At 41.4% G+C, this 21,512-nt stretch overlaps 2 protein-coding genes across 5 annotated transcripts in view; both read right to left on the bottom strand.

Moving 5' to 3' along the window:
* Positions 1 to 3,326, bottom strand: part of LOC129112420 (DENN domain-containing protein 5B-like) — a 66,743-nt gene extending 63,417 nt beyond the window's left edge. The window contains 1 exon segment of the mRNA XM_054624513.1: positions 2,799 to 3,326. Coding sequence (XP_054480488.1) covers positions 2,799 to 2,907 — 109 coding nt within the window. The 5' untranslated portion in view covers positions 2,908 to 3,326.
* A 558-nt stretch (positions 3,327 to 3,884) lies between these two features.
* LOC129112422 (uncharacterized) lies at positions 3,885 to 21,044 on the bottom strand. 4 transcript variants are annotated; one of them, XR_008532366.1, is made up of 6 exons: positions 20,826 to 21,044; positions 20,521 to 20,731; positions 9,758 to 11,027; positions 6,634 to 9,412; positions 6,464 to 6,514; positions 3,885 to 6,320 (listed from the first exon to the last, which is right to left on the bottom strand). XR_008532366.1 is itself a non-coding variant. In XM_054624516.1 (5 exons), the coding sequence occupies exons 3-5, from the start codon at positions 7,604 to 7,606 to the stop codon at positions 6,271 to 6,273; spliced, it is 1,074 nt and encodes a 357-aa protein (XP_054480491.1). In that variant the 5' UTR covers positions 7,607 to 9,412; positions 9,758 to 11,027; positions 20,826 to 21,042; the 3' UTR covers positions 3,885 to 6,270. The 4 variants fall into 4 exon arrangements, 1 of the variants encoding a protein (XP_054480491.1); XR_008532365.1 differs by lacking the exon at positions 20,521 to 20,731; XM_054624516.1 differs by lacking the exon at positions 20,521 to 20,731 and having other exon boundaries at positions 20,826 to 21,042.
* Between the last annotated feature and the right edge of the window lie 468 nt (positions 21,045 to 21,512).

Here is a 21,512-nt window from a genome sequence, read left to right as displayed (position 1 = left end):
TCACAGTCATATTGTTCTTCAGCCTTCTGTTAACATGTACCTGGATCAGCCAGTGTGAATGATACACTTGCTCTGTTGGTTTCCTGGTGATGATTTAGTAAATGATGGTCCATCTAGAGTCAAATAGACCATAAAGCAGGGTATGCTTTAGGGCGGGGCTACAGTGATTGACAGGTCTCTACCAGAGACGTATACGGCGTCTCAACGTCACTCCTCCTCAGTCCATATAGTCACCTCTGTTCACTGGTTTCAAACTACCAAGATGGCGACTGCCTAAATGCTGAAACTCAAGGCTTCAAAACTGCAGTCCACAAACGTCCACTTCCTATATACAGTCTATGGCTTTTACAAATGATTGACACAATGATTTTCTTGATGAATAATAATCAGTAATGTGGAAATAATGACTCAGTGGGTATGGATAATTAATAAGAACAGCTATAACAGTCTGGTAAAATCAGAAAATCACATCACTTTACTGTAATGGGACCTTTAAAACCAGAAAAAGACAACACTCGTGCCATATTGCAATAACCAAAATCTAAGACAATATGTCGTCCCATATTAAGATATCAATATAATATTGTTATAGTACCCAGCCCTACTTTCAACAGGAGTTGGATCAAACCAATTAGCTTTCTTAACGCAATGGTCCGTGCATTGTCTTGTAAAGTATGAATTGTAGATCACATTATAATTAACTTTATTACTATAAAATGTCAGAAAAATGGGTGGTAAAATCAAACACTTTCTGATGACCCAAGGTTATGTTATTTTTTGCAAGAATAAGGACTAAAACTATGAATTGATTATCATAATAATAGTGGCAGTTTATTTTTCTGATGATCAATTGAAGAAAAGCCCTCTTAAAAGATGTGTCATTTCACATGATCTCATCATCTACAACAATGATGACATCATCGACACCCTCTACAACCATCTGTTTAATGGTCACTGTATGTTATGTAGACAACTGATAGGTAGATACCTCATCACTACCAGCTCTGTCTGTACGTAATAGAAAAGCTTAACTAGAAGGATCGCCTGCCTACCCGGGGCAAGTAAACCGCCACGTTGGCTAGTAAACCTAGTAACTCACTAGTTCTTCTATTCTGAATGATGATGGAAGTAGGTACGGAGTGAGCCATCTCATCTTTGTTGAGAGTTGCCCAAGCTCAGTACAGACCGGGTCATTGGTGTGAATAACGGTGAACCCTGCTATTAACTTGGAGTTGCAACGATTAGTTGATTAATCAATCAACAGAAAATGTATCAGCAATTATTTTAAAAATCAACCTATCGTTTTTTTTCTTTGGTCTCTGCTTCTCAAATATGAGGATTTGGTGGTTTTCTTCGTCTTCTACAACAGTAACCTTTCGGCCTACTGGTTGGACAAAACAAGGCAGTTGAAGGAGGTCACCTTTTGAAGATATTACTTAGTTGCAGTCCTAATTTGACCCCGTCACTGACCATTAACTTGTTAACTTAACTTAACATGAGTTAAACCAAGTTAAGATGCTCAGAGAGTTGCAGTGATTGGTGTTAGCAGAGCAGACAGCGGGGCAGATGGACTCAGTGTGGTGGAGGCTAATCAGTGTCTCCTCTTGCTAAAGTACAGCCTGAGGCCAACACACACACACACACACACACACACACACACACACACACACACACACACACACACACAGTACAACCAGAGACATAAAGTCTTACTCACACAAACCAATCATGACTCAAAAAACACAATAAAACATATTTTGCCACCGGACTGGTTCACTTGGGAACAGATGTCCACTTGACGTCACGTCGAAAATGTGCAATCACAGATCACTTTCACCACACACACACACTCACACACACACACACACACACACACACACACACACACACGCACACACACACGGCACACTTTACTATTCTGAACTTTGGCCCAGAGACTCAGTTGCACAGACAGAATCTACCAATCGGACTGTGATGCAACACCTCAGCAACAAAAGCATGCAGCCCTCTGTGCTGTTAGAACCAGATCCAGAAAGGTAAAAACGTGTCAAAAAGTAAAGATAGTAGAGCCAATGAGTGAATATTTATATCGATGACAGAGTAAACACGCTGCAAAGCCACAGCTGTACTGGCAGGAGGAAGAGGGATCCCTGTGACTACACACAACAGGAATCCTAAAATACATATACAGGTATTGATCCTCATTAAACACTGCTCCTCTGCTCACTTTCTCCTGCTGTGGAGGCAGCATCCCCACCTCTCACCACACTTGTGTGCAGGCTTACATGCAACTCTGCTTTCGCTCATTTCATCAGAAAGAACTAAAGGACACATTTAAAGAGCTCAGAGGAGACCTTTTCTTTGACAAACCCTTACTTCTAGGGTTTATTTGGCGTTTAAAGTTCATTAAATAAGCCTTTAGTAGAAAAAAGGCTCTGTGATGAGACTCTATGTTGCACACTTGACCAAAGATGATATCTTCTATTTGGAAAACACAGCAATCTTCAATCAGATTATAACGTTTAGCTAAAGATAAGTGGGGATCTCTCTCTGTGAGTTCATGAGACACACAGGCTCACACCGAGCACTGATCTAACTCTCTATTCTCGTGTAGGACGGTGTTGTGTTGTGGTTCATACCGTAAAGTAGAACCGCATACGCAGCTAACTCACAACGGTGGAGGGATATTTCAAGTCAACAATTCTTCCGAAAAATGTGTGTGGAGCTTCGAGGGGCTGCTGTGGTTATTTCTTTTTTCCTGAATTTCTTCAAAAAACCAACACACAGAGAGGTCATACCTGCTAATTCGTCCGGTTCCAATCCGGTTTCAGTGTCGATCCCGCAGATAGCAAAGTAGTGGGCGAAGCGGCAGGGCGCTCCTCCGGACGCCGCGGAGCTCCCACTCATCCCGGCCACGGTGGTTAGTTCTCCGAGCGACTCATCTTCAGGGGGGGGAAGCTGGATAAACAAAAAAGCTCTCCTCCGTTAGGCTGCAGTGGTGATTCGGAGCTGGTGACTGGTAGTAGTGTAGCGAAGTTGTTTTAAATGTTGTCGTGTCGGAGCTCGTCCACACAAACACAACCGTCTGCTCTGGACGGGAGAGCGTTGTGTGGCGGAGCTCAGAGGAGTCTCCGGGCAGGGCGGGATATTCAAATGTATCCGCCGACCAGTCACATTGGGTCCAAGTGTGACGGGATTTTCTTTTGAGGGACGATATAACAACAACAAAAAAACAGGATAATTTGCCTCTGGACACGCTCTTCAGGTCACGTTTCAATCTTATCTCGCCAAAAGCAGCCGCGGCCACATATTAATGCGCACGGCGTACGTCATCATGGAGTATAGTGCTATCTGTTGTTGTTGTTGTTGTTGTTTTACAGCCATTGGTGCTGCATTTAAGGACTGTGCGGACTGTTAGTTTCTATCAACTGTGACCATGTCCTGTTTTATAGGAGTCCAACATACAACATGCAGCATGTATACCCTTAAAGAATTTAGAAACTTTTTTTTTTGCGTTTGATATTTATTTAGTTCTGTTTTGACTTTTTATGTACTCTGTGTCTTTATTTCTCATAATTGTCTTTTAACATTGTAACTTTATTTTGTACAGTTGCTTATCTTTTTCTATATAATTCTCATGTATTATGAAAAGTACTTTGTTACCTTGTTTAGATAAGTGCTTTACAAAAATAGTTATTATTATTATTATCATTGTCATCATTATTGTTTGTTATTATTATTATTATTATCATTGCCATTATTATTTGTTGTTGTTTTTGTTATTGTTATTATTATAATTATTGTTTTTGTCATTGTTGTAATGGTCAACAAAAACTTTACCAAGATGGACATTGATATTTTTTATCCACTTTTATTGAATTACACAAAAAATGTTCACAGATGAGGCTTTACTGATAAGACACCGGTTTCTGTTATTGTAGCTGTTGAACTGTGTGACAAAATCTCAAAACATGGAGCCAGAATTGTGTCAGTATAGCTACTGCCCCTACAATCAGATGACACAATGTGTATGGCAAGCCGTTTTATTGCATTTTAGATATCCATAATAGCATTTTTCCTAGTCAAAAAATGTATTCTCACTAGCCTGGATGGTAATGAAAGATATCCACAACATCATTCTTCCTAGGACAAATGTCACATTTGCCATTCATGTTGTTGGGTTTTCAATTACAGATATCCACAATTGCCTTTTTTGAACAACATTTGTTTTAATTTTTAACTGAATTATGACTACTAACCATCGGATTGTAGTTATCCTAAATGGGAGTTTTTCTTGGTAAAAATGATATTTCAAGTATCCAGAATGTTCACAAATTATTGATATCTGATTTGTATAGCCTAAAACACGTGCATGGCAAACGTGACATGATTTTTTTCCTAGGAAGAATTGATACCCAAAATGTTTATTTTGGTTAGAAACAATTGAATCAGGGACATCTGATATGCATATCCAGTCTAGTTAATACATGTTAAAAGTTTTGATAAAATATGGCAGATTACAATAAATAGTTTAATTCAGGCACTGGTAACAGCCAATATGGTAATTGACTGTTTCTGCTATAGTCCAATGTCTCCCTCTAGTGGTGAAACGGAAGCGAACATGAGACAAACAAATGGTTTGATTTAAGATTTATAGATTATCACATTTACGCTTTAAAAAGTGATACATTTCCAATATGAATACTGCAATCAGAGCTACGTTTTCAAAGAACAACACAGGTTCTGTCTTCTTGGATATCAACTCATGAAAATACACTGATCAGTTTAAAAAAATATGCAGAGTTTTAGTCACATTAATTCTTTTTATAGCCACACATGTAACACACTTGCTAATAAACATATTTCTCAAAGAATTTTGTTTTTTTTTTTCTTTAAAAGTCTCTTACACTTCTGACCCAGATTTTGAAAACAAAAAGACTGCAAAGCCTGACCATACATACGCACAGTGTAATGTTTCAGTCATTTCATGCGCCTTTAGAAGACTTCTGTTCCTCGGAACCTACAAGAGCCCATTTTTCTTTTTTCCCCTTTATGCTTAATATTTCCTAAATTAACTTTGTAACATATTCTTATGGAGATTTGCATCATGAAGATTGTTAAACTTAGTTAAGAAGGCTTTGCCCTCAGGTGTTAAAAAAATGATTAATTCATATTGATAATACAAAGTTTTGTAACAGTATGTATTTAATGTCAGTTTATCCTTTTTGCATCAAAGCCAAACCCCTTATTTTTCAATTTCAGATATCCACATAGCATTTTTGAACATTCTGGATATCTGTAAAATAATTCTTAATCAAAAAAACTCCCATTTCAGATATCTACAATACCACTGTTACTAGTCATACCTGGAGTTAGCTTAATGGGCATATTATTATCTCTCTGGGTATCCACAACACATGTCAACATTACATTTGTTGATACCCGCAATTGCATCCCTTCTCATCATAATTACATTTTTTGGTAGAATTGAGGATATCTGAAGATAAAATTATGACTAGCCACACTTGGATTGTAGATATCTGAAAATTGTTTTCTTAGTAAGAATCCCATTACAGATATCCAGAATGGTCAAAAGTGCAATTCTGGATATCTGAAATTAAAAGCCTAACACATATGAATAGCAAACATGAGATAATTGGTCTGAGGAAGACCATACTATCTGAAATGCTCATTTTGATAAAAGAGTTGAATAATATGAATATCCAGTGTATCAATCAAATGTTTAAATGGCTTTCAATATAACGTGGCAGGTTATAACATAAGGTTTAACACTGGTGTGTATGTGATATAAAATGGAGATCAACTGTTTGTGCAGTGAATGTGCAATGTCTCCCTCTGGTGGTGAAACAGAAGCATTGGTTTGATTTAAGACTTTTATGCATTTTCACATTGACATTTTAAAAATGCTTACAACATTGCTCATTAGAACACTGCAATCACAACTGGGTTTTCAAAGTAAAACAAATAAAAAAGGACTGCAATAAGAGCAAATAGATTTAACAACTTATTGCTGATTGTGAATATATTTGAGGTAGCTGGTAGAAAGAACACTTGACACCAAAACATTCAAAAGCACTGCCATTAACACAAACAGCTGGTATGACAAATTTAAAGTAGATGTATTTACACACACACACACAAACAGTAAAAACACAGAACATGTTTTGGAAAATCAAAAGCTCAAAGTTCCTGTTCCTTTTGGAAGTGAAACAAACTTGACTCGGCTTCGTAGACACTGGAACTCTTTTCTCACAGATAATGTCTTGGAGGGGCTCTACCCTTCTCCTCCCGGCTGGAACCTACGAGTACAAACAGCAGGGGAAAAAAAAAAAAAAAAAAAAAAGATTACATCTGTATCTGAGAAACACAGATGAAATGACGTGCGTTTGTTGGCTGTGACATCATTCTATCGTGCATCGTCCATGTAAATGTTAAGAGTCACCTTTTGTTGGCTTTGGCTCTGACCACTTGTAACCTTCACCCACAGAGTATCCTATAGTAGGAAAGAGTTTCAACATGCATTCTAATTAGATAGATTCAAATAACTGGACCATTGTCTGAATTTATTAGGGACAATTAAAATACATTTTAAGAGACTTCAAAAGTACACACTTGTTTTTTTGGGGGGGAACCGGTTAGTGGCCCTTGTCAACTCTTTGGCATCATTAGTGGCTCTCTTCATCAGGGTTGTTGCAGGCTTGTGGGAGTTGGGCCTCCTTCTGGGTGCCCTGTCCCCGCTGGCCCTGTGGTGGTGACCAGGTCCTCGTCTGAAGTCGTCCTGCATCTCCAGGCTGTTGTTTCTGTCCCTCCTGATTGGGCGATGGCTATTCACTTGTTCCTTTGTGTTGCCAGTTACATTTGATTGCATGGTTGATGCTGGTCCTTTTGTGGGAGTGTGCGTTGATGTTGAGGGGCCGCTGGAAGAGTGAGACCGCTGCAGTTTGGTCGGAAATGAACGTTGTCTGGGAATAGATGGAAGACCAGAGGAGGAAGCGGTTTCTTCTGATGGAGACAAACCTTGATTAGGTAAGGAAAGCTGTCTTGCCACCATCGCGGGTTTTCGTACGTTGGCCTGAACTTTATTCTTTGTCGCTTGGTAATTATCATTTACAGGTCTAGGTGTGAGCAGGAATCTTCGTTGTTTATTTTTGTACAAATGTGCTCTATTCTTTTCACAGGAATCTGTCTTTTTGCTTGAGGTCTCTGGGGACCGAGTTCCATCTTTCCCCCGCGTGTGGACTCTAGGTTCGTTTAGAAGTTTCAAGCGTCCTTTGGGTCCAAAAGGGTTCACAAATAAGCGAGAAATCCCAGGATGGGAACTCGAATGGGAGTCCGCCTCCTTCATCACGCGCTGCTCCTCTGTCGGGACTTCAGATGACAATTTGTTTTTTTGAGAATTTGTCTCAGCAGTTCCACAAAGGCTGTCCACAGGCGTCATTTGTCTGTTGGCCTTGTGTAATTCATGCTCAGAGCCAGCTTTAATCCCAACCAGCTGTTCTCCTTGGAGCTTTTCTTCAGAGGGTCCATACTCCTTTAGAATCTTTTTGGGACGGTTCCAGTCGAATGTCTCTTTTGTTGACTGCATGGGGCATCGTCACTATCCTCTGAGTCTGAAAAGACTAACCTTTTCCTCTTTCTTTTTGGCATTTTGGGCCATTTTTGATCACTTTCATCCTCCGTGTCAGAAATAACGATTATATCATCCCGCTCAGAGCAGTCGGCTGTGGCTTCAATCGTCTCTCCAGGTTTTTGCATACTGGGGAACTTGTCCATGCTCCTCGGTTGGTCTTCTTGCATATCTGTAACCTGATTGCCCTCACCCTCTTCTTCAGACTGAGGGTCATCCGTCTCCGAGTGCACTAGTGCTGAGCTTTTCCTCAACATCTCCCTGGACACTGTCAGAAAGTTGCATTCTGATGCAGATGAGTAATCACAACTGTCTTCCGTCTCACAGCTGTCTATGGACTCTCTTCTCTCCCGAGGTGTCTGCACATCTCTCTCAGAGTCCATTACATGTTCAAGGGGCTCCTGCCTAATGCAACCTCAAATACAGTCTCACTTTGCACAGCCTGCAGAAAGCACTCCTGTGTGTCAAACACAGGAACCGGGGGGAAAGCAGTAGCTGGTGCAAGATTTGGAGATGTTGGACTTATGCCACACTGTCTTCCTTGGTCTCCCGTTTCCCCACCTTCTGGAACGTTCGTTTCGGGGCTATCCCCGTCTGTTTCATATTGAAGGCTGAATATGCTTATGGGTATGACTAAATGGTCATCATCCATCTCATCATCAGTCCCGTCTTCATCTTTCAAAACAGAGGAAGGACTACATGAACCAGAGGGGTTTGTCCGTCTCCCACACTCACATTTAGGACACAATTTAATTTCAAAAACATCATCAAGACATGAACAAGAACAACCTTGTGCCACAACATGTGTATCAGTCTTCATCCGAGCTTGACCCTGCACGTGTTCATAGCCTCCATTTTCAAACGGTGACAGCCTGTTGTTGGGTGCAGCCACGAGAGAGGGTATAGTTTTCTCTATAGCCTTAGACTCAGCCTGACTTCCTGCTTCACTTATATCTTTGTACTGTGGGCCTTCAGAACCTGCAGCAGAGCTTAGTTCTCCACGCTCCATGTTTGGTAGGTCAGTGGCCAGCTGTGACGGGTCATCATCTGAAATGTCTTCATACAGTGGACGTGCTTCCTCGACCTTGCTTTCACACAGCGGGGCAGGTTTTTGTAACTTAGTTTCAGGCACTGCTCTGCTTACACTAGTTTGTGAACACGCAGAACTCACATCCTTTCTCGCACCTTCACGACTTGTTTGCCCGCTCAGCCGCTCACTTTGCTTTGTAGGAATTGATAATATATTATGTAGCGAAATTTTACGGACCAAATTTAGCTCAGAATGTGCAGTTGCTTCCTTGGAGGCAACGCCGCGTTGTTGTTGATCCTCAGTGATTTTTCTTTTTGCATTTCGATTTTCAGTGAGTCCTGAGGATCCAAATGTTCCGTTTCCAGACACCACGGAACTTGTTTGAAGATCCTTTGAGACAGCAGCCATACCTCGCGCACGGTCCAACCCTACTGTCTCCACGGGTTTAAGGGCTGAACATCCCTTCTCCCTCTCTGTCGTGTGGTTGAGAGCCCATGAAACACCAGGCACTTGGTTTATGTCATCTAAAGTCTTCTTGTTGCTATTTAACATAGCAACAAGAAGACTTTTCTTCAAGCATTCTTCTTGTGACGAGCTGCGGTTGAGCATTGAAGTTGGTTGCTTCTCCCTCATGTCATCCCAGGTCATTCCAGGCACTGCTGACAGAACCCCTGGACTCTCATCTTCATTCTTTGTACAAGTGGCAGCAACTTTCAGCATTATCTGTGGATATTCTGTGGATGCAAAGAGATTAACGTTATCTATATTCCCATTCCAATATTGTTGCAGAATGACTTTAGAAACGTTCTCCGTCTCAGCAATGCTTTCTACAATCTCCAGAATGGCAATGAGCTCCTTCAAGTACTTATCGCACCATTTACTATGGAAACTTTCATCACTGTTACCAGTAGATGTATCTTCACAGTCATCTGAATAAACAAGTTTGCAATCACTATTTGCAGGCATAGATACATCTAAAGGATTTTTTACTGACAAATCAAAAACTACCAATGCACTCTTCTCTCCAGATTCATTTCTAAGAGAATGTTTTGAGTTTTCTACAGCAGTGACTAGTATACCTGTTGAATGTTTCTCTGATGCAGATGTAGCACAATCTTCCGTCCCGTTAAACTGGGGCATTAACTCAGCATTTGCTTGGCACCCTTTTGAACGGTCCTCTTCAAATGCTTGTCCAACTGCAGCGGAGCACGCCTCAGCCACTGCACAGTTCAGACTCTGCCTCGCCATATTTTCTTCTCTAGAGGTAGAGGTTGTGGGGAGATGGGACTGCATTGACTGCAGTCTGGGGTCCCTGCCCAACCCCTTATCGGAATGTCCATCAATTCGTTTTTTCTGAGTTAAATAGTCACAAAAATATGCAAGCCTATTTGCAATAAATGCATGTATTTCGACATTTGTAGGTGGTTCCGTTTCTCCAACTGACAGGACTTTGTCTGTGGATGGCTGACGGGTGAGAGTCTGCTGATGGGGGTGGAAGGAGCTCCTCCTGAATGTAGGTGTTGTGTTCTTGTCTGTCCCCCATTCAGAGAAGCGAGTGAACCAGTTACTTGCAGACCTTTATGGCGTCTTCTGCCTGGAAAATGAGCAGCAGTATTGAGTGCCATGTTGGTTGCCTCTGGTGAAGAAGACGTGGTGGTAGAGGAATTGGATTCAGACGGGTTTCGTGTCAGTAAGTCAAATATCAGTGGACAATTTTTCCGTATATTCAGAGAAGAACACTGAACCTTTGGAGGGAATGTCTGTGCTACTTCAAGTCTGTCTCCCTGGAGTGCTGCAGAATTCAAATGTTTTCCTTGTCCAGTGTTCTTGTTCAAATATGACCCTTTCAGACTACAATTTCCCTTAGAACATTCCCTTTGTTGTCCACCGTTATTAACAGATTGTCTTACAGAGTAACCATTGACCGATGTCCCAAAATAGCCGCTGTGCTGTGCAGAGATGTGTGCTGGTGAACAGAGGTCAGTCGTAGGATTAGTCATTATTGGGGGCTGGGATCCAGAGCTCACTGTACCTACCACCGACTCCTGTTGGTGGTGGAGTCCCTGTGAATTTTGTTGTGATTGTGCAAAGCTTTTCTGCCACCGAGCAGGGCTGTAAGCCACTCCAAGCTCTCCAGGATACTGAGAGGCTACCATGTTGTATTGTATTTCATTTTCAGGGTGAGCCACTGGCACAGGTGTAACATTGATGGCCTGAGCTGATGGCCGAGCGCCGACGTTACTCCGGTGTGGGAATGCAGAATAGAATCCTCCTTGGCTTTGTGGACTTCCAGATGACATCGCTTGCAAAGCAATCTTTCAAGTGATGACTCCAGTTTGCTTCTCAAATCTAGGAAACAAACAGAAGGAACATGGGGAGTCACATTACCACAAATAAGGCCTTTTCCAATATGGGAACCAAACAACACGGCCAACCCATACATTGCAATATTATTTCTTCTGAAGAATAACCAAAAAGCTCTGAGTGATGTATCTGGCGGTACGTTCTCCACCACTGTCTTCCCCGTCGCCTCACCGTCTTCGCATTCAAGAGCAAACCAAGCAGTGAGATGTTTTTAAAAACGGCACGGTGCAGAGAGAGCAGTCCAGCATCAAACCTGTCCCCAGGAGAAAACCCAGCTCTGGAGAGCTGGTCGGAGATGTGGGAACTAATCTGGTTTTGTGTACTCTCTTCGCTCATTGGAAAGTCCCATCCCATGTAAATCCACCTATTATCTGTGACCTCTGTAATCTGTAACTGCTTCTCCTTTACAGGATCGCGGGGGGCTGGAACCTATCCCAGCTGACATTGGGCAAGAGGGCGGGTACATCCTGGAAAGGTCTCCAGTCAATAACCGGTGCAATAACTGTGTATCGCTATGGTTGGATCTTAAATACACGGCAGACAGAAACAGCATTTGAACACTCGGCAGTCCGCTAATAGTTTCAACGTGAGGCTGAAAAGACCTTGCGGTAGCTCAGACCTTTGAATCGACCCACTCCACTGAGTTCCAGTGGACTGATTGGACTGGCATTGTGATATGAAACAGCAGTTTCCTCGATTCAAAGGTAATCAACTAATGGGTGCTGGGGGACGACGACGACCAACGATTAACCAATAAACGCCAGTGGCGTAACTACCACCATTATCAATCTGTGATAAGTTGCTTTCCAACTGCTTGTGTCTACTGATGAAAAAGTAGCCCCATGCAGTACTATAGAAAATTGAGTATGGAATACATCGTGAATAGTTGTGCATCGAATCATTGACAGCAAAGTGTTTTCAAATTGAATCGTGAGGCCAGTTAGGATTCAACACCTATTCTTATGGGTAGCTCAAGGTTATCAATCGTTTAGTTCCCATGCAGGAAAAGAGCCAATGGTTGCTTCGGGACCACTACAATGAAAACAGGCAAGAAGCAAGTATTCAGACGATCACAGAGATTGTAAACAACACAAAAAATGAACAGACTATTAGGTTTTAAAACCTGTTTTAAACACAAATGGAAGCTAGGCATTCTGTACAAAAAAGCAGAAAAGGGTTGGGGTACGCAGTTTTTTCATTTTAGAAAGTTAACTACTAAGTAAAGTTATGATTAATTAGCTCTGATGGGCAGGTGGCACCTTGCATGGTAGCCCCCCTCCATCAGTGTATGAATGGGTGTGAATGGGTGAATGATGACATGTAGTCTGAAAAGCGCTTTGAGTGGTCGGGAGACTAGAAAGGCGCTTTACAAATAAGAGTCCATTTACCATTTAACTGCAAAATTTAAATCTTGTCACAATCTTCGGCATGACAACATAAACCTAACTGGTCACTGCTATGGCTAAATGTCTCCGTTCTAGGGTAGATACAGAAGTCGTCTACATGTTCTGGAGTAAGGACCTACTCCACTGCTCTGCTGCTCCTACCATTATGTCTACAGCAAGGGGAATAACCTCTCTGCTGAACCTCCAATACCAGGAAACGCTATCGTTATCCATAATGTTTTGCAGACACAGGTCTTTGAAAAGATACAGGCTATGCCGTGCGAGTCCAAAGGGTTTTAAATAGTACGGTTTTAGAGAAGATGCATGTTTTTGTGAAGTAGTGAGCATATGACTGAATAAATTATAATGCATGTGTCACGCGCGGTTGTTAAGCTTGCCAAAAAAATCTCTATGGCATAAATGTAACCTCAGCAGTTCATGGTCAAGTTTTTGTTCCCAATTATTAATATAATTAGTGTAATTAGTTATTAATCCTTATGCTTATTACGTTAATTTGTATATTTTTATTCCCCTAAGCAGAGATCTAACAGCTATAAATCTCATCCGAGCTCACAGTCGTTGAGCACAGGCCGGCTCGGAGCGGGGAATCCCCCCTTAGGTCTTTCTCTTAATGTGAATGTATGTGATTTTTGTATGTCAGTGGTGTTGCCGTAGTGCGGATATCCTTCCAGCTACCTCAGGGGCCGGTCCCCTCCTGAGAGGAAAACCCCTCTGTTAGGATTCTGCTTATTCCGTCAAAAAGTTAAAAAAAATGAAGGATCGATTTATTTAATCCAAATCAGAGTATATTCCTTTTCGTTCCAATAAAGAGAAAAGGGTAATCCACAAAAAGTTTCGAAAAAAGGAGAAAAAGAATAAAAACCCTTAATCCAATGAGCAAGTGTTATATTCCAATAGTCCGGAGATTTGATAAATCCAATGGTCCGCTTTCCCACCTGCAGCTAAACCTCTGTCAAACTTCTGCCTAAGAGACTCAAAGAGCCTAAAAAGAGCCCCGGTCATCTAAAATCAAGGGTTTTTATAGCCAGCTCCGCAAAACCAGAGAAGGTCCAGCCCCCACAGATGTGGGCACTCTACCCCCCCCCCCGGGCATGCCATAGAAGGACTTTCCAGCTTGGGCCAAGACACCTGGTCTAAACTCCCCTCCCTTCTTCTAAACAATGAACTCGATGAACTCGATGACTGTCGACTCTACATCGACCTCTGCCAGTACTTGGGACATATGGCACACTTGCTCACCGTTTGATAGCAACACGGCGTATCTCATGGATACGCCGTGTTGTCTCAACGGGATACATTGGTTCATGATAAATAGCACAAATACACATTTTGCATAGCGTAGGTAAATCTCTGAGTTAACTTCAATATATGTACTCTTTGGTCAATTTCGGAGTAAACTTCAAAACATGTACTCTTTGGCAAAGCAAAAGTTATAATGGTAAAATATTAAAAACAAGATAACATGTACATCTTAACAGAGACCCGTGTGAAGGTGTAGAAAGTGTGTGTGTGAGTAGGGGTTCATCCAAAGGTCTCTGATAAATTAACGATGCTTCGGGCCCATTGCGTGGGAGTGTGTGTGTGTGTGTGTGTGTGTGTGTGTGTGTGTGTGTGTGTGTGTGTGTGTGTGTGTGTGTGTGTGTGTGTGTGTGTGTGTGTCTAACTGCAGTCTGTGCAGCCGGTTCATTCGTATCAGAGCCTCAGCGGCCTTGGTTACTTTATTATTTGTTTTTGGTCTTTAACCCTCCTGTTACCTTCAAATTTACTAACTTCTTTTATCCTTGGGGTCAATTTGACCCCAGCATTTTAAACCTCCAGAAAATGATTATAATGTCATGTAAATATTACATTCAAATGTATAAATGCACACATACAATTCTCAAACACAGTATATTTTGTTTATGCTTTCACATCACACTATCACTGTGCACATTGCGGTAAATGATTATGAGTTCTCTTAGAAGGTCAAATACTCCGGACAGGGCATTCTAGTGCCTGATCGTACGATGGAAAAGGAACAGAGACACATACAGAAAGACTGTGCTTTTACTGCAGATAAGAATGTGCTTTTACTGCAGAGAAACCAGATAACAGAGGCCCTTTTTACGACCAACTGACGAGACCCTCGGAAAGTCTAAAGTCTAAACCAAGAGCCGCCTTCTTCTTTTAGGGACCTATCATATTCAACTCATAAAACCTATATAACATGATGCGCACTCTGTATAAGCGCCTTTTAGTTGCTGAACTTCTCAGTACTGCTAGGCCCGCGCACGTTCAACTGCTGGGCGATATACTCCTGTTATCCTACAATAAATGTCACATTTGTTTTAAGATGAATCCGGTGTAGAAGTCTCTCTTGTTTTCCACTCAACAATAATTAAAATTGTTACCCAAGTTTATGTGTCAGGAACTTTATGTTAGTTTGTTGACTACCTAAATAGCCCTTAAAATAAAACAACCCCCCATACATCCAGAATACCTGTTACGCGACTATGGAGAAATATGCAGATCACCATAAAATCTCACTGATTGACCTAAAATTGGAAAGAGATATATTTTTGGTGCTTTAATGGCTTTATATTATTTCTAAGTACATATTTTTGTTATCTATAACATTTGGAATGAAAAACTATTTCTGTTATCAACAATAGTAACATCTATTATGTTCGGGGTCAATTTGACCCCAGGAAAAACAAACAGGGCGTACGATCGTACACCACGGCGTACGATGTAAAAAAAAAAAAATGATCACAAGTAATGTTATGACCATTCAGTCCTTCAGCCACGTCAAGTACCACCCTCATGCCCTGATTTTTTTCCAGGTGCTTCCCCAGGGGATTTACCAGTGTACACCTGCATATTCCAGTCATAGCTGGACTGTGCATCACATGCTGCCCATATTTTGATACCGTATTTGGCCGGTTTGCTCGGCATGTATTGTCTGAAGGGACAGCGCCCACGAAATGCAACCAGACATTCATCCACAGTCACGTGGGGGCCTGGATTGTAAAGAAAGGGTAATCGCTGAACCCACTTGTCCCATACATCCCGTACTGCTGCGAGTTTGTCACGCTCTCGTCGGCCCTGCCTTGTTTCTCTGTCATCAAAGCGTATGACACGGGAGAAAACATGGAATGTGTTTAGAGACACGGTGGCTGGAAATATTGCCCTTCCAGTGTCAGCAGCCCAAAGGCTTGCTGTTGCTTCGCCTTTGACTTGTACACTTAATTTTATGTTTACCCAGTTGTCCACATTAAATTAGGAAAAGTTATTAAATATGAAGCAAAAAAAATGATGTCAATCATTTATTTAGAGACGTTAAACATTGAATGGGGTCAAATTGACCCCAAAGATAATAGGAGGGTTAAGTTCATTGTTTTTCTCAATGAAGTGCCTATTGCACCTGATGACCAGGGCATTGCATCTATGACATATTCACATATCATACGGCCCTTCCAACACATGAGTTGTGTGAGCATTTTGTAACGGATGTTTCGATAGTTTTGAGGTTGTTAAACGCAACCCCACTATGCTTCAATTCATCAAGAGTTTTTTGTTACTTTTTGAGTCTTTGTTCATCACGGAGGCATGCTAGAAAAATGTAGTTTTCTTCAAGAGCTCAATGTAACACGGGTTAAGTAACTGATGTACAAATTGTCATTGTATGGGTTAAGTATTCCTTTAGGTCATAAGAAGGGGTACCTCTGGTTGTAGATCATATACGAAGAGGGAAGAGAGTCCTAATGGAAGAAGCGTGATGCTACTGTCACGCGCGCCGCCCCGTGCCACCACAACGTTGTAACCGGAGGCAGACGTTTTCCACAACACTACAGAGTATAGAATCAGTGGCAGATAATAATGCTAGCATACTTGACTCCTACTTTGAATTGTACATTTAGGTATGTAAAGTCTAGATTTGTCAGGCAGAATTGTGGGCCAAGCCAAACAAAGGTTCTTTTCAGTATATATCAAAGTCCAAAAAGTTTCATCAGTGAACAAAATATTGTGTGAAGGAGAAGGAAGTCCACGAGTCATACAGAAAGAACGCCTTAGACCAAAAACGCAACTCCTCAATGTTGAGGAGGAATTGTGCCAATTGGACTGTAAACAATGAGCGGCACGCGGTAAAGGAAGTCTTGGCCTGGATATCTGCTGGCTACACTGGAACTGGAGGAGGCTAGTCTGTGGTCAGATCAATAGCGGATTGGTTCTGTGATTGCAGCGAGCATAAACCCTACAGTCCCAACACCTCTGGCGCTAAACTCTCTCTTGAGGGGCAAAGATTAGCACTTCTAACATTTTGCTTTGGTGAGGCTCCTTCTAACAGGGGCCTTACCAAAGCATTGTCATGGAAACTCTGCCAAAACTCTAGAACCAAACACAAACGCAAAGCCCAGACGTCAATGGATTTGAGGTTATTGAGCAACAATAGGAGACAGATGATCACACGTGGTTGACAAACCCTTTGAGTCTGTCTGCCTTTGACATTATACAAGCTGACTTTTATAGTTTCAACAAGCCTTTTACCCAATGGGTATTCACAAAAAAGGTCTCCCTCATAAGGACATATGTATGTAGGACAAAGGATATCTTTCAAACCAAGTCCCTTATTGTATGGCCTTCTTTGGGTAATTTGAGACTTTGGGAGCCTCCACACAGCTGTGTCTAATCCTAGAGACACCAGAACATCCGTTAGCTTCAGGTAAGAGGTTTACTAGTAAAAATGCTAAAAACAACCAATTCAGATATTTGATTAATTTCCGATTGTTTAAGAGGCTTGGTGCAATTTTCTCAATATCTGCCTAAAACCCCAGTATTGCTCAGGCTGTTATTACAACAAACGGTCAAATTATTGCTGTTGATCATTTTGAATGTCACCAAAATCCATTGTAGCCAGGGGAACAATCATTTAATAGATCGACACCAGAAAGCTCAAGAAAATGAAACCAAAAACAATTTGCATGGCTAGATAATGCGAGAGGTAAGTGCAAGAATATGTCAATTTAAGGTCTTAAATGGTTTCTTTATTCTGCAACAGACAAGAGACCAATTTGAAATGTAAAAATATTTTAGAAAGAAGGAGGGGAAGCGGTAGTTTTAGTCCAAAGTTAGATGTCAGTAGCTAGGTTTTGTGTCATCTTTTACTCCAACGGTAAAGCAGTCCTATGCAGTCCTCATAAGGCCCCACACAGGAAGCACAATATGACTGGCCCCAGTTCAACAACAGGAAGCCACTGGGCAACCTTATCCTTGACTTGGGGGTAACGGTTCTTGTGGTGCAATATTGTCTTCTGTGTCACACAGCCTCTGTCTCTCTCGGAACATGCAGGCTTCCTCTGTGGTAAAACTAGACAATAACACATAATAATAAAAATAATCCAGCAGCAGACCATAATACCTTACAACATTGTTGAGGATGTCGTTTTGGAACATTTCTCACAATGTTGGAGAGCATTTCTGTTGCTGACCTCTTCAACCACTGGTGGTCAGCAACAGCAAGATATCTGCTGATATAACTTTACGACCACTAGTCTCCGTTTCAAATCCACATGAGCACGATTGTGTGCAAGGGGTGTCAAGATTTACATTTTAAATAAAAAAAAAAAAATCAAGTTAAACCTAAAAGTTATGTAGAACTTACAAAGGTAGTTTGTAAGTTCTACAACCCGACAGTTTGTAGTCCGCAGAAGCTTTACAGACTGCAGCAACCAATGGAGCCTCCTGCCAGCAAAGAAAACAGCCCTAAGTGAACGATTTCGCAATTTCAGCCGTGGTCGTGCATTTACATTTAAAAATCGATTGTGACAAAATAGTAAAAGGTACATTAAAAAAAAAAAAAAAAAAAAAAAAACTTGTTACCATGATCCTCACTTTTTGAAGAAGAATATGAAAGTATAAATGACAGTAGTCAGGGCATGAAAACAATGATCTGTTGATTTTGAAACAAATTAAGACTACCTAAAAATGGCATAGCAATCTGCAAAATAAATGTTTTTCTCTTAATCAAATCTAGACCTTTAAAAACGCAAGTCAAATCAAATCTTGCATTTGGAGTATCTTGACACCCCTATTGTGGAATCACAAGATAGATCTTTCTGAGGCTTTATTCTTACACAATATTGTTTGGCTGCATTCACACCTAATCAGGCATTGTGGCAATACTCGCTGGGTTCTGTGGCGGTGTGGGAGAGTCACTTCATTGGCCTGTTTAACGGCCAGTGACTGCATGATGTTTAACATCGTTGTTCCCTCTTCATGGCTGGGTTTTACAGCTCTGGAGCGGAGGTTACGTGATCGGCAATGGCAGCATGATGCCTAGTTGCGCTTCTCCAAAAGTTGATTCCTTTTCAACTTTTCCCCGTAGGACGCTGCGTTTTTTCGGCATCTCCTACAATCCCCACCTCTGCAGCCTTAACTCATGACTTTTTAGCACCACGCTTAGCTGGATGTGAATGCAGTTTCACTCTAGCGGTCAATTTTCATACATTCAGCCGTGAGACACACCAAATGAAATTCGTTGCCAACTATCTGCCAATGACTATCTGCCAACGACTATCTGCCAACGTGCTTACGCACAACACTTATCCATCTGCACACATTTATCCATACACAAGTGTCAGTGTGTCCTTATCAATGTTTTCTGTATTTCTCTACCGCATTAACAGAACTCAGCCAGGACTCCAGAGAAAATGATTGGTGCTAGTCTGCCCTCCATCCAGGATTTGTACTTCTCCAGAGTCAGGAAAAGGGCTGGAAACATCACTGCAGACCCTTCATATCCTGGACACAACCAAAGTGGAACTTCTCCCCCTCTGGGAGGTGCTACAGACAGTGTCTGTCAGACTTGTTTCTCTCATTTCTCCTCTTCTTTGATTGGCAGAGCTTAAAAACACATGGTGTTCTGCATGTGGACTGATGTACATTACTGACTGCCACAACAACATCACTATAAATATTATATTTTTTAGGTTTTACTGCGTTTTTGCTGTTGTTTACTGTCACGCTAATTCCTCTCTCCTTTGATCTCTGTGTTTAGTCATGGGTGGAGTTCAAACACACTGTTAAACGCTATTCAGGGACCTGTCGTAGAGCTGCTATGCAAAAAAAATAATTGTGCGAGTAAAAACATTCCATATTTTGATAGTGTGATACATCAAACTCCAACACAGTCTTTGCTCTACCATTTATGGTCATATCTAGTATTACATAACCGTTGTGGAAAGTCCCTCAATGCTGCCTTCACTTACACAGGCACACACTTTCTACAGAGAGCTTACAACAGTTAGCCACTGAGTGCATCAACAAATGAATAACAGATTAAAAGAGTTTGTTTTTTAAAAAAAAGACAAAGGAATATTGGAAAAAAAAGAAAAAGACTGCTTCACTTGAATCACTTCAGAACGACACAAAGCAAAACAGACTTAGTTGCACCAAGCTGACTTCCAGTCTCACTAGGAGCTTTAAGGAGTAGTGGAGATGGTGAAAGGTTCCCATTTCCCCCTTTAGCCTCGTTAACAGCACCTAGCAGTCCTGTCTTTAATGCATTTCTCCAGCTCTGTTCTCCTCGTTCCTGGCTGTGTTAATTGAGAGAAATGCACAAAAGAAAGTGAGTCAGATTCCTTGTATTTGTACATATACTTCTCATATTTTTGCTAGCCAAATTAAAAAGTCCTTACAGGATATTAAACCTACAATTGATAATAATGCATTTCTTGTTCAAATTTGACTCCCTTTCTTTTGAGCACTAACGTTTCCGAGCCTTAATAATTTGCAAAGTATTTGAAATCTTAAATCTCTCATCTTATCTTTCTTCTACACTGGCTCAGTCGGTCTCTCGCAGCCTGCACCTTCATCGTTGCGTTGTCTCCTCCTCCTCCTCCTCTTCCTCATTGTGCGTTTTTGAAACAACCGCTTTATTTTTTTTGGAACAAGGTAAAAACTAAAATGTATAGTTTGGTGAAGTTCTACGCCGCTACATACACTTACCTCACGCGTTGTTCTCTTTATTTATAAAAAAATAAAAAAAAAAAATAAAAAAAAAAAAAAAAAAAAATCTCCTACAGGGAACCCACCTGGGTTACGGGTGGTAGTACGGGTGGTAGTACGGGTGGTGGTACGGGTGGTGGTACGGGTAGTAGTACGGGTGGTGGTACGGGCGGTATCGGAAGAGCGTTACCCCCAACCAACACGGTAGCAAGAGGCGCCACAGCACCGGCGGTGATAACGGTGCTCCAGACCACGTGAAACCACGCAGAATACCGACACAAACAAGGCGGTTAATGGCTGCACACATAAAAAAAAAATATAAAAAAATAAAAAAAGTTCTCCAGAAAATGACAGAACGTCGAAGTGTTCTCTAACGTCGAACAACACTTACCGTGTCACCGCATTTCACCTAACGTAAAGCGTTTCTTTTTTTCACCTACAACTAGCGACGCCCTCGGCTGAAGGAACCCCCATGTCTTCTGTTCTCCGTCACACGTCCGCGGGGTCTGCAGTAGAACAGCCGGGGCAGGGAACGATTACTCCACCGGACTCACGGTCCTCCTGTGCTGCTGCTGCGGAGCTCCTCTTCTCACACAGCGGGGGGAGGAGGCCGACCGGGCCGGTTATATACGGCGCTCAGCGTCGGCTCTGATTGGTGGGTTGTAAAGTCTGTTCATGTATTAAGTTTCAATAACTTGTCTCAGGGGCCAGTGTCGCGTCAATAACAAGTCTTGCTCAACATCCTGTTATTCTGCTTCTTTATATATCAGAGTGATTACATGGCGTACTGTTAATATGAGAGTATATGAAAAGACACTCAAATAAAATTGTAATTTTTGACTGCTCCTTAGAAAACTCAAATCAAGATATTAATCAATAATTTAATCTCCATAGTTATTAAAATATGAAGTGTTTAAATCTTAACACTGTGTGAGCTGAACGCCATTGCTTTAGTAAAGTGCACATGAAAATGCAACATGTCTTATATTTGAAGAGGCATGAGAATGATGAGCTGTTTACACCAGCTTGAAGCAGATTCTAATACATCATTAAACTACTAATGACAAGAATTGTTTTT

The sequence above is a fragment of the Anoplopoma fimbria genome, chromosome 23, assembly GCF_027596085.1.
Source record: "Anoplopoma fimbria isolate UVic2021 breed Golden Eagle Sablefish chromosome 23, Afim_UVic_2022, whole genome shotgun sequence".
Classification (NCBI taxonomy): domain Eukaryota; kingdom Metazoa; phylum Chordata; class Actinopteri; order Perciformes; family Anoplopomatidae; genus Anoplopoma; species Anoplopoma fimbria.
The sequence above is the reverse complement of the archived record's forward strand: the minus strand, read 5'-3'. Positions and strand labels throughout refer to the sequence as shown.

Excerpts from the sequence above, each read along its gene's own strand:
- LOC129112422 (XM_054624516.1), bottom strand. The coding sequence starts at position 7,606 with ATGCAGTCAACAAAAGAGACATTCGACTGGAACCGTCCCAAAAAGATT. Across the intron at positions 6,515-6,633 it reads GTTCCCCCCCAAAAAAACAA|GATACTCTGTGGGTGAAGGT; the intron begins GTGTGTACTTTT and ends TTCCTACTATAG. Across the intron at positions 6,321-6,463 it reads AGAGCCAAAGCCAACAAAAG|GTTCCAGCCGGGAGGAGAAG; the intron begins GTGACTCTTAAC and ends TTGTACTCGTAG.